The sequence below is a fragment of the Drosophila ficusphila genome, unplaced genomic scaffold, assembly GCF_018152265.1.
Source record: "Drosophila ficusphila isolate 14025-0441.05 unplaced genomic scaffold, ASM1815226v1 contig_414, whole genome shotgun sequence".
Taxonomy (NCBI): Eukaryota; Metazoa; Arthropoda; class Insecta; order Diptera; family Drosophilidae; genus Drosophila; species Drosophila ficusphila.
The window spans coordinates 10578847-10591915 of NW_025064328.1; the positions used below are offsets into that span (position 1 = coordinate 10578847).

Here is a 13069-nt window from a genome sequence, read left to right on the forward strand (position 1 = left end):
AATAGTAAGAACCCACCTCTTCTTCGTATGTTCTGGTGAGGATTGAGGCTTACGACGGCACAGCATCAGGATGCCAACGAGGACCAGCAGCAGCACAACTGCTGTCGCCGCAATGATGATGTACAGCAGCTTCTCGTTGTCGATTCCCTTGGCGATGGTGTCGGCCTCCTGCATGATGACCGCTGCACTGGTGGTGTAGGAAACCAGAGCTGAGAACGGAGCATTATTCGTGCCCTTTGTGGTTCTCGCCTGGACTTTAAAGTAGTACGTAGTGTATGGCTTAAGGTTCGGTAGCATCAGCATGGTCTCTTCGCCAGCGAAGGCCTCCACTGACCAGTCGCGATCCCGCTTTGTGGTATCAGTGGTGTAGTAGATGTTGTACCCGGTGATCTGACCAACAGTGTGCTTCGGTGGAATCCACTGAACAATCACATTCGGTGGATTCTGCTCATCCAGGCGAACTGTGACCTCGCGAGGCGGAGTGACTGGCACATTTTGATAGGTGCTATTCAACACGGACATGGACCACGATGATTCCCTTCGACCCTTGACCACCTTAACTGCAAACTCGTACTGCGTATTGGGTCGCAAATCGTTGATCATGCAATTGAGATCCGAGGTGTTGTGGTAGCGATAGCGATTGGATCCCGTGATGCCGTAGCTGACCGTGTAGTAGCGATTATCCGTGACATGCTGGTTCTTGTTCAGCATCGTGTCGATCCAGTAGACCACAATCGAGGAGCTGGACATGGTGATGGCTCGCAGACCCACCGGAACCTCCAGTGGAGTGGGTGCATCCACTGGCTCCTCGTCGCGTGTCTTGATATTATCGTAAATGGGTGGACCGTCCCCCTTCACATTCCTCGCTCTCAGCGACACCACATACTCCATGTTCGACTCCAGGTTCTTGAGCACATGATAGCGCTCCGTCTCCTTCAGTTCGATGGTGTTCTCGTCGGGAATTCCGCGACCCCAGCCCAGCACGTAGTTGCGTATCTTGATCTCCGGCTGTTGTGGTGGACCCCAGTGCAGCGCAATGTTGTTCGCTCCCGGATGAATGTTTATCCAAATGGGTTTGCCAGGTACTTGAGTCTCATCCAGATCATTTTCGAGTGTGTTGACGCGATACCATTCCGTGAAGGGTCCCGATCCGTTCACCGTCATGGCGGCAATCTTCACCTGGTACTCGGCATTGCGATCCAAGCTGCTCAACTCGAAGTAGCGAATGTTGGCCGGCGTGCTCTTCACCTGCGGTGCATCCTTGAACTTGCGATAGCGAATCTTGTAGCCTGTGATCTGACCATTGCGATCCTCCTCTGCAGGCGGCTCCCAGTGAACGGTGATTGACTAAAAGATGAGTTTATAAGTAGGTAAAAGTGATTTCCCTTTTATAATTTGAATATACTTACACTAGAACTCGTCACCTCCAAAGTGACATTATTTGGCGGCTCCGATGGCGTGGAAGAGAACGTCTTCACCCGGATTTCCGAGGAGGGATCTCCCATTCCATTCCTATTGAAAGGCACCACAGATATCACGTAATCCGTGTGGGGACGCAGCTCCGTTAGCACAGCGTCCAACGAAGTGCTTTCGTGATACAAATCAGCACCGCTGTCGTTCTGTAATTTGCAAATTGATTGATTTACCTTTCTTTCGATGTTTAATTTATTTTTCTTAACTCACTTCGGAGTAGTAAACGCGGTACTTGAGAATCTCGCCGTTGGTTACCGCCGGCTCTATCCATTTCACATAGATCTCCTTGTGGCTGCGGGCGAATCCCTCAAAGTTGCGCGGCGGACCTGCAATGTTCACCTCCGGCTGGGTGCTGACCTCCAGTGCAGCCGAAGATGCTCCGTTGCCGAAATTGGTGTTTGCCTCCACTCGAAATTGGTAGGTTCTGCCCGGCAGCAGAGATTGAATGTTGACCTGTTGATCATCGTGCGACTTGGTGACCATTTTTTGTTCCCTAAAAATCGTAGTTTGGAATGTGAATTATTTATTGCTTCTTAAGAGATCTTTTCTTGATGGTCGATAAATTTTTAATCTGCCTGGATATTGGAAGTTAGATGTATTTGATTTTAACCCATTAATGTTGTAAAAGTAAGGAAACATCTGAGGTACCAAATGGACATTAAATTTTGCAAGGTTCAAATAGTTGTATTTAATTTTAGTTGTGTAAAGAATTGCACATTTAATGTGACAAAATGTGCTGGTTGAATTTGAAACATAATAATAATAATTATTGTTATTTGCTTGCTAATGTATTTTACTAAACATTGTAGGGGTTTCGAGCAGTCGGTAAATTGTGTTATGTTACTTTTATAACCTCCTGGCATTTCAGTAGTTTAATATTTTTTTCGCTGTGGAAGGTTTTTTAATCAGCTCACGCACGAGCTCCTTGAGTAAGTGAGTAAGTCAGGAAATGGGCACAGGATGAATTCCAGACAGAAAGCCCGCCTTTCTGTCTGTCTGTCTGATTGAATCGAAAGCGAAATCATTTCCGGTTGACTGAAGCAAGGAAGCCATTAGGCGATTGACTAACTATGCTAATAGGGTTAATCTCCGCTAATTGCTAATTGCTGGTTAATGAAGCGGATGCCAATTATGCGGATAGAACTCACTATAACCACTCACCTCTCGCTGTTGTTCATCTTGTAGTAGACGGTGTAGTAGACCACATCGCCGGCATTCTGAAGGGGTTCCACCCAGCTGAGGGTCACGAAGCGGGACTTCACTATCTGGGCCACCAGATCACGAGGGGCACTGGGCAATCTGGCTTGGAGTCCACTGTCGAGGGGTTTGCCTGCCGGATTCGGTTTACTCGGATCCTGTTCGGGGGAATCTGGGGAAGCAGGGGATTGTTTTTGCTGCTGGGATCTCTTGCTATTGCTCAACCGCCAGGAGTCCAGTATTTTCTGCGGATCCTCTCCCTGTTTATAGGCCTCCAGAAGAGCCTTTTTCGTAGCCGGATCGTCGTTATCGTCATCGTCGTCATAGTCGTCGTCGTCCTCGTAACTCTTGGATTGATTTTCGAGTGGCAAAGCACTTGCTGTGTTCAGAATGTTGAACATGCGATCGTTCAAAGGTTGCTCGAATTTGGGAAGCTTTCCATTCGGCAACCTAAGTCGTGTCGTACTGGAGTCGTCCTCCTCGTCCAAGTCATCGTCTTCACCCGAAAAGCGAAAACTTCCACCGGATTTGGTGCGCAGTTGCTCACCGGAATTGAAGGGTTTGCGTCGCTTGGTCAGGTTGTCAAAGGTCTGGAGGGACTTGGTGGACTGGCCTTGGGATTTACGTTTTTTGATTTTCACTTTGGGAGTGGGATGCCCAGGTGGTTGGATGGTTGTTGTTGTTTGTTTGGGGTGATATCGAAATGGAAATGAGGCGAGGTTAAGGGAAATAAAAGAACAAACAAAAGAGAAACAATAAGTTAATAAATTATATTCGAAATTAATAGAATTCATTTCACGTGATTAAATGTTGATTAAAATCTCCTTTGCGTTTGCGGTTCGCATTCAACGAATCATTAATTAATGTCAATTATGCCTTTAAGCCGCTTAAGCGATTTATATAGTTATTTAAATCAGAAAAGCAAACAGAGGACAACTACCATTGAATCGTTTCAAGCTGAGAAATGTTAATAACTTATTTATAGAACAAAGAAAGGATTAAATAATAGCTATTACAATGGCGCAAACACAAAAGAGATTTTCATGTTTTATGATAAAAATAATTTGAGTAATTTAATTTATGTCTACACAAACAATACACACATAGACGTATACGAAATTATTTTACAAAAGCAGGACGAACGAAAGGATGTTTATATAACAATGGAAAAGAGGGGAAGTTTGGTGAATTAGCCTTTAAATTTCGTTGGGTCATTTTACAGGCCTTAAAAAGGCGCCAATTCTTTTCAAGCTGCACAAATACTGGACACCGAGCTAGATCTACTTTGGGATATATATTGTATTATCATTTGTTAATCCACTCACCTCCTTGGGGAACAACTCGCAGACGTGCTGCTGCATGGACACTTCCGGCGGCATTGGTGCCCACGCACTGGAACATCCCTGCATCGGAGTTCAGGAGGCCGAGGATCTTCAGGTTGTGACCATCCACCAGTTGCATGTAATCGTTTGGAGTTATCAGATCCCCGTTCTTCAGCCAGCGAATCGTGGGTTTGGGCTTTCCCCAGATGTCGCATTTTAACTCCGGTTCATCCTTTTCGTGAGCAGTTGTGTCCTTCGGTGCCTTGATGAACTTCGGTGGCTCCTGGACCTGCACCGTTGCCTGAGCATCGAGGGAATCTACTGTGTTGCTTGCTCGGCACTGATAGTTCCCCGAATCAATATCCTCTGCACTGGAGATCTGCAGGGAACCCGTTCCAATGATGGAGAAGCGGGAATCCAGATCGTTGAGATCCAAATCCATGCCGTTGCGCAGCCATTTGATCTGTGGCTTGGGCACTCCATTGGCCACACAATCCAGGGTGACGGTATCGCCTTCCCTCACAGTTTTTGGAGAGGGTCCAACGAGGAATGAAGGAGCCACCGCGTTCTCCGCTCCCGGTTCACTGGGTTTCTTGATGTTCAGATTGGTTTTACTGCTCAATCGAGAGGAACTTCCCGAGGTCACATTGCACTGGTAGGAACCCCGGTCCGAGGGCCCCACCTCATCGATCTCCAGTGCTCCATTGGGCAGCACCACCATGCGCAGCTTGTCCAGCGGAAGGGGCAGGTCATCCTTGAACCACTGCACCGAATGCTTGACGCCCTCCTGCCAACTGGCCTCGCCCACCATGCAGCGGAAGTAGGCCGTCTGTCCAGGCAGCAGGTACGTCTCCAGGAAGTCCTGGTTGAGATCCGGCTGGCGGGCAATGGCCACCAGAGCCGGGCGACTCAGGACACTGCCCACGCCCTCGGCACTCAGCAAACACTGATAGGCGCCAGTTAGTCCACGGTTCTCCTCCACGGATGAAATGTACAGCGATCCGTTCTTCAGCTGGGTGCGGAACGTGTCGCCCACGATCACGAGGTCCTGGCCATCGGGTCCTCGCCACCGGATGCTCACCGGAGTGGGCGTGCCCGCCTTGCCTTTGCCCGCGCGACCCGTGGATGCACTTCCCGCGCACTGGAGCAGCACTGAGTGACCCTCGGGCACCACTGCATCCTGCGGCTCCAAGGTGAACGAGAGAGCTGCAAAAAGAAATGCACAGAAGGGGGGAAATTAATGCACTGTCAGAAAAACGAAGGGTAAAAGTTCTTCACATAAATAAATTATTGCAATAAGTTTTTCTAATCAAATATTAAATTTTAGTTTTAAATAATCTTATATTGTTTCCCTGCGGATATAATTTTCAGGATACAGTGTTACATATGACATTAGAACATATTATAATACACATGTTGGGGATAACAAATAATTACTAACTAACTAAAATGTATTAAAAAGACAGTTCCTTAAAGATTATATAAATAATTTTATTTTATGGATTTTGTTTTGAAAAATCTTTATTTTTCCTTCTGCGAAAAAAACTCTACACATATCAGTAATGCAGTTTTAAAAGTACAATTTTTTGTGTGTTTTCTATTTTCCTTTGGTTTAATCCTAAGTGCGTTTTTATGGCATTTTTGTATTTCCCCAATTGCTTGAATTTATTTTTCCACTTCGGGAGTAATTTTTCCTGTGTGTGGAGCCGGCACATCCGAAAAGAGGTATGTGGTGTGGTGGCTTGACTTAAGGCAGCCGCCCCCAGTTTACCGGAGTGTGCCTCCACTCGAGGAGCGGCAGCTTCTGCAATCTGTCAACTTGTAAACATGGCTGAATAATTGAGGCTACAAAGGCCAACTCTCTCTCGGAGGCATGCGGCACCGAAGGCAGGGAAGGAGGATGGCAGGACTGGGAGGGAAATGCGAAGGGGGTCGCCAGGGGCACGCAAATATTTGCATTTCCACTTTGGAGCGAACCGGCGGGGGTGGCGAACTGGGTGAAGGGAATGTCTGGGCTTTGGAGGGTTGCAGGCTGTAGGTTGTAGGGCCTGCCAATGAATAACCCAACATGCCGGAAAGAAAAATCGAGTAACGCAAGGAACTCAGTGCCTGGTATCCTCAAAGCCAAGGATACACAGGATAAAGGTGATGCGGACAAGCTGAGTGGGTTCACTCGAAAGATGTGAGGATTTAGCCATTAAAAGCTAAGTTTATAAGTTAGAAATTATAACATTAGAATAATTTGTAAATGGGTATTATTATATACTTCATATCTTTATTATTTTTAAGTTTAAGAAGAACATAAAGAACACAGAATAATCTGTGTACCCATTTACAATTATTACTACAATTATTTATTATATACTTCATATCAAAATTATTTTTATATTTGTACAGTATCTGTAGAAGTTTAGTTCCTCGGCTTTTTATACCCTTGCAGAGCAAAGGGTATTATAATTTCAGTCAGAAGTTTGCAACGCAGTGAAGGAGACACCTCAGACCCCATAAAGTATATATATTCTTGATCAGCATCACCATCTGAATCGAAATATGTATGTACGTCTGTCCGTCTGTCCGTCTGTCTGTCTGTCCTCCTGTCGGTTTCTATGTAAACTAGTCTCTCAGTTTTAAAGCTATCTCGCTGAAACTTTCCCAAAAGTTGTGTAGTTGTTGCACGCAGTATATATGTCGGAACGAGCCGGATCGGGCGACTATATCGGATAGCTCCCATACAAGAGAATGAAATAAAAAATGTTTACACCGTTGTTTTTGATCAGATCGACTTGACTCCTTCCAGATGGCGTTTTCTAACTGCTATTGAATTTCGGATTAAATTTTATCAAAATCGGATAACTCTATCATATAGCTGCCATAGGAGAGATCAAAAAATATATATATAAATAATGGAAAAAAATTATAATGTCGTTGTTTTTAATGCCACGAGCATGATTTTTGGAACATAAAGTTTTTTAAATACTCTTAAGTTGAGAAAAAAATTTCATAAAAATCGGAGTACTATATCATAGAGCTGCCATAGGAAAGATCGAAAAATCTATATAGAAATAACGGAAATATAATTATAACCTCGTTGTTTTTCATCAGACAATAATGATTTTTGGAATATAGAGTTTTCTAATGAGTCTTGAGTTACAAATTAAATTTCATTAAAATCGGACGACTATATTATATAGCTGTCATATGAACAATATGGAAAATTAATAGAAAAATCCTCATAGCTTCGATGCTCTTTAGCTTTTATGTATTTTGTTCGGCATATTTAGTAACTGCAAGGGTATATAAGCTTCGGCTTGCCGAAGCTAGCTTCCTTTCTTGTTTCGGTATAAAATAAAATAACACTGTGCGACAAAAAAATGTTTGAGTTGATTTTTTCTTATTTTTTACTTCTACTAGTCAAAATAAGAATACAAGTTTTTGGATTTGTTAATATCAATAGCCAATCAGCTTCTACGCACACTCAAAGGTCCCAAAAACGCGTGTTTTTGCATATTTCACAGCCTTATAATACCATATTGGGAAAATATTTTTTCACCGTTATAAGCGTTTTATGCAAGCTCAATATCTATTAACTAAAATATATTAAGCAAATATACCGTTAGGCTTTTATAACAATGCTTTAAAAATTTTTTCTCCCAGCTCTATACTCTGGGCGACTACGTATGGAACTTTTTACGCGAGGATACCTCTAAAAAAGCCAAAAAAAATCAGAAAAAAATTTCACTTTAAAAAAAAATAATAGTTTGTTGGAAGTAAAAAAAAAAATAATATTTTGTGTTAAATATTTTCATAATAATAATTTCATAAAATTTATCATAAAAAAAGAAATCCTATCACTTAGAAGGTGGCATAAATATTTTTGTGCATAACTTATGCCCCTTAACCGAAAACAATCAAAAAAGTAACTCAAACAAACATTTCGTTAAATTTTGTCGCACAGTGTAATGTGCCCATGTAAAAGGGCAAATTAACCCTTTTTTTCACTCATCACTGAACCAAAAAATAAGTACATATATAAATGGAATCAGCCTTTAATTAGGCATCGAGTTCCAGCCGGAGGAGCATGAGTAAACTGCTGCTGGAATGATGACTTAATTTACGAGATTTATTCAGCTGTACAAACGACTTTGGCGTCATGAATTACGCATTACATTTCATTTCTCTGCAATTTAGTCTGCCAGGATATTCGGTGCTCGGGATTCAGGCTGCACCTGCAACTGGTTTGGTATGCTTTCCCCTAAAGAACCCATCTGCATTCTCCCTTTTGCCAGAATGGACACGAATTTGACCGCCCGTGAACTTAGGCTTTTTGCCAGGAGAATTCTGGAGAAATATGCCTGCCATTTATTCGCTTTGTTTTCTACTTTGCTTCCCCGCTTGAAATTCCCCTTACTTTTGAGCCAAAGTTTAAGCAGAGTTATGCGAACCGTGTGCAGTTGGTTTCGGCCATATTAACTCCACTCAACTCTATTAGGGTAAACTACTTAGCGGAGGTCCCCCGTACTTCCCCCCATTTGACTCTCGAAACTCCACGAGTGAGTGCGCCTTGTATTTCACATTTTATTCGAGCATTCGAGTCGAGTCTCAACGTGTGGCTTTTATGGTTATTGCTTTTGGGGTCTTGGTCTGATGGAGCAAGAAGAAGAGGAAGAAGCTCAACCTCAACTCTTTCCTCACATTTCACTTGATGAAATTGTGTTCTTTAAAACATTCAACTCCTCCCCTTCGAGTGTGTGTATTTTATGGCCAGCTTTTAGGAGCTGTTAAGACAAACATGCAAGCGTAAAAAAGAGAAATGAGCGGGTAATTGATCTATATAATTTATAGTATATAATATCCTCTTTCCATACCTCTCTTTATTTTTTTTGAACCCCCGTCAACTGTCAAGGTGAAATGAACTGAGTATAATCATGAGTTCAGTCGAATTTAATTTCAAGGCAGCTGCAGTTCAATTGCTACCTGCATTTTTCACCCTTTTATTCTCACTTTTTTGCAGCTCAATTTCAGGGAAACAGACCCGCATTTCAGCTGCGGGTTTGCTGCATATTTTACGTATTTTTTTTTAGCCTTATTAAATAATTGTTCTGCAGCGCAGCTCTAGGCATTCGACTCTAAATCAAATGGAGACATCTCGCTACTATTCGGTTTTTATGGCTCCGCAGCAGCAGGGAGCTGAATCCAATTAAAAACTTTATTGCTCGAATTGATTTTTATTGTACACTTCTTCGGCTGCAGATAAATAGAGAAAGGGAGATACAATTTCGAAAGTCAAAGAGGGAAAGAGGTTATCATCGCTGCTCCCAAAAAAATTGTGTCAATTGGTTTTATTTCCCTCTTTCGTTTTCAGTGTTTTTTTTTTTTTTAGTGCCGGCTGACTTTCCATCTCTCGTTATCTATAGGATGGTTTTAATTATGACTGTGGGGGTGGGGAGATACCACGCCCACGCATTCACACACATGCCCCCAAAAAAATCCATAATTAATAAATTAAACCAATTAAATACAAAAGAGTCGATTTGAAGTGGCGTTTCATTAAAAGCGTAATTGCAAAGAGAAATTAATTTGGTGTTTCTGGCTTCATGAAAGCTCAATTAATCTGGCATTGCGGATTTATGTGCATTATTATTAATATGGGAGGCCTGAGTTCCGCACTTGAAAGTCCGTACTCTTTGGCTTAAAAAGAAAAGTTCATGGCAATTATAATTCTCCTCAACTTTTATGCAAAATGCCAGTTCTTAGTCCTTGGTGCATGCAAATTTTGCCAGCAAATGCACTCGGCTTTTAACGGCTTAGGAAATGCATATTATTTTAAAGCATATTTCCCTGTACATAAGTTTTTGTGTACCTTGCCTTGTGCATTTTTGTCAATCTCTTGTTGGCCTTTGTCTGCCTTCAACAGGAACACAAAAAAAAGGGCTACAGAAACAAAAACCCTTTTTGCATTATTTGAATTCCTCCCCTAACATTTTACCCCATCCACTCACTTTTTACTGGCCTTTTCATCCTGAAAATATTTTTTGTTGCTGGGCAAATAACCAAAAAGAGAAAAAACAACTCAAATTGAAAACTGAAAAGAGTTGATTTGCTTTAATTGAGCAAACATTTTGTACAAATTTTGTTATTCAATTGAGTTTGCCATTTCTGTAATTACGCTCGACGCGTTCATTGAATCAAATTAAACAATTATAATTCAGTCAGATTTGTGCGTTCACAAATTTCCTAGAAATCCCCGCTTTAAAAACTGGAGCTCTACGTCCGAAGAAGGAGAAATGGAAAAATGGCTTAATTGAGTTTAATTGTTGGAGCGGACCTACGAAATCAACTCGACAAGTCACGCAGCAGGCATTTACATAAGATTAACGACAAACAAAAACGAGAAAAAAATAGAGGAAAAATTCAAAAATGAATTTGATGCACTTTGTTGCGAGTCAAAAGTGATCCAAATTCGTGGATAAGAAGGGAAAGAGCGGGGGGCATTGGTACATGAATATTTATGATATTCCAATGAATTTGCATATTTTACGATTTTTCATTTACAGACGATAAAGCCCAAAGGAGGAGCAGCAGGCTTAGATGGCGACAGTTTCTCCGGCTCCTTCGGAAAAAATAAAAACAACTCGCTTTTGCCATATGCAAATTGCAGTTTGTTGGCCGATAAAAAATTAGCAGTTCGAAGGAAAAGACTCCGTAAACATTGGTACAGTGAAAAATGTATGGCCAGAAAAGACATGACAGACTTGTGCGAGGTGAAGAAATATTATGTAGTATACACAGAGAAAAATGTTCGGTTTAAATGAATACGTCTTCATAAAGTATAAACAAAATGTTTAGTTTAATAAGAAAATATTTAACCAAAGAAAATTGTTATTTTGTAATGGTTTATTGATATTTTAAAAGAAATTTAGATGAAAGTTTGAAGAAATCAAATAGTATAGTAAATATAATAATCTATCTTAAATATATTTTTTTGATTTTTTGTCATAACTAAACAAACTAATTTTTGATAGAAATGCTTTGCAATGCGAATCAACAGGCTGCAATAGATTGGCAATTGCTTGGGAAAATCTTTGTTCACATATTTTCCGTATGCTCACATGATTTCCAATCAAATGGCAGAGTTTGCGAAGCGAAGAAGCCAATCAAATTAGCATATGGCCAAAAAGAGAAAACTCCCTAAAAGGAGGCAGCTGCACGCAAGAGACGCGCACAATTAGGCACAAAATTTCCATTTGCCAGTCAGGCGAAGAGCAAATTTCTAAGGAGACAAAAAAAGAAGCAAAAAAAAAAAAAAAAAAACAAAACAAAACGCCACAAAAATTTCGCATATCAACGGGCCAAGATCAGAAGGAAAAAAAAGAGGGAAGGCCATTAGAGGCAGCTAATGGTAGCACCTTTTAAGGTTAAATTGGGCAGGAGCCTCTCGGTCCAAACCGATGTTCGGTTGGCCAACTCCTGGTCGCCTTATCGCCGGTCAAATTTATGCACAGCTCGCAAACTAAGGGTTAAATGTGCCAATAAGCCAAATGCGGGTGTACCCGAGTGACGCAGCCAAGGAGACCAACCAAACCAGATGGGACAAAGGATAAGGTCAAGGGGTTTAGGCCAGGTTATACCCTATATTATGAAACCAAAACTTAAGAATACTTAATGTATTTGTGGAGAACTTATTTACATCTGTCTAAAAAATAATAAACAATTCTTCCCTTTTTTGGTGAGTCGTGTTGCTGCTAGTAATTATTTTGTTCTTAATGAATTTGTTAAATATTTGAGTTTAGGGCAAAGTTTTTTATATGTATCTGTATTAATACAATATTGAAGTTTTTATTACAAGTACTGATAAGATTGTCAATTTCAAAACATAATAAATCTATTTGGGAAAAATTATTAACATTCTAAATAAATTTGTTGCAAACCAAAATAAGCATAATAAATTCCTTAGATCCCTTATGGTATTTACCAATTACTAGCACAATACCCCCTGCATTAACTTTCTAATTCCAGGGTATAACTAAACCGAAAATCGCCAGCTAAAATCTGTAAGCTTCGCAGCAGTTTGGCCGCATTTGCATTTTGCCCCACTATCGAAATGTGCATCGCACGCTCACGCGACGCGAAAAAAAAGCCACAGGCTGCAACTCGCCACTGCAGCAGCGCCCCAAGTTGCAACTGCAACTGCTGCAGCAGCAACTGCAACTGCAACAGCAATAGCCGGAGTAAAATCCACTGCAGCAGAAACTGCAGGCGAAGACCGGGGCATCCGTCCGCCATCGATTGGCTTGCCAATGTTGATTTTCCGTTTGGTTAGCTCACCTCCGTCCAAACCTCCAAACTCCCCCAAACAAAAGGAAATGCGCCCGCCAAATAAGAAGGAAAAACGCAAATGTATGCAAGAAAAAAAATTAAAAGAAAAAAAAAAGAAAAGGCAAGGAAAGGGGGGAAGAAAAATAAATAAAATTGCTGCGAACGGAAACTGCATCGACAACGACTGCATTGACCCCCTTTTTCCTTTTCCTCCCACGTGCGTGTGAATTCGCCATGGATTCAGTGTTCCTCCTCCCTTTGCCTTCCTTTGGAGGCAGTTCCTCCTCCCTTTCCCTTCCTTTTGCCCAACTCCTCCGCCACTTGGTGGGTATTTTATTGCAGGAGTACCCCCAAGGAAAGAAAATCGCATTGCCCACGTTGGCCAAAGTGCAAATACCCAGGGAGAAAAAAAATTAAGCCAATTTGGATGAATATTTAATTGCCTAGCGGGAGGAAGATTAAAGAGGGTAGAATCCAGAATACTAATGGAACTTTAGTTTTTTAAAGCATACCTAAAGCATAGAAAGACATTAAAGACTTAAAAGATAATTAAAACCACAATCATTAATTTTACTGAATAATAAAACAATTTTGTATGTATCTTAAAAGTGAATAAAAGCTGAAGTAAAAACTTTAAATGTTTAATTGGCAATCTTCTTTTACCAAACGCAAATACAAAATTGTATTTTAACAGCAATCAAAACTTTGACATATTTCTCGCAGCCCAATAAATAATTTCTCACAGCGGTATAAATCAATTC

General features: G+C 41.3%; 1 protein-coding gene and 1 long non-coding RNA gene across 4 annotated transcripts in view; one reads left to right on the top strand and one right to left on the bottom strand.

Annotated features, from left to right (window-relative positions):
- LOC108096662 (neogenin) overlaps nt 1–13069 on the bottom strand; it is a 41325-nt gene that overhangs the window by 2681 nt on the left and 25575 nt on the right. The window contains exons 2-6 of one of the 3 annotated variants that reach the window (XM_017198435.2): nt 3996–5198; nt 2635–2842; nt 1684–1966; nt 1410–1619; nt 17–1347 (exon numbers count right to left, since the gene is read on the bottom strand). In XM_017198435.2, coding sequence (XP_017053924.1) covers nt 17–1347; nt 1410–1619; nt 1684–1966; nt 2635–2842; nt 3996–5198 — 3235 coding nt within the window. Of the gene's footprint in view, nt 1–16; nt 1348–1409; nt 1620–1683; nt 1967–2634; nt 3311–3995; nt 5199–13069 lie in introns of all 3 variants that reach the window. The other 2 variants (XM_017198434.2, XM_017198433.2) reach the window with 2 other exon arrangements.
- LOC108096668 lies at nt 7938–10965 on the top strand. The gene is made up of 2 exons (XR_001771725.2): nt 7938–10486; nt 10547–10965. It is a non-coding gene; the product is annotated as an uncharacterized LOC108096668 (long non-coding RNA).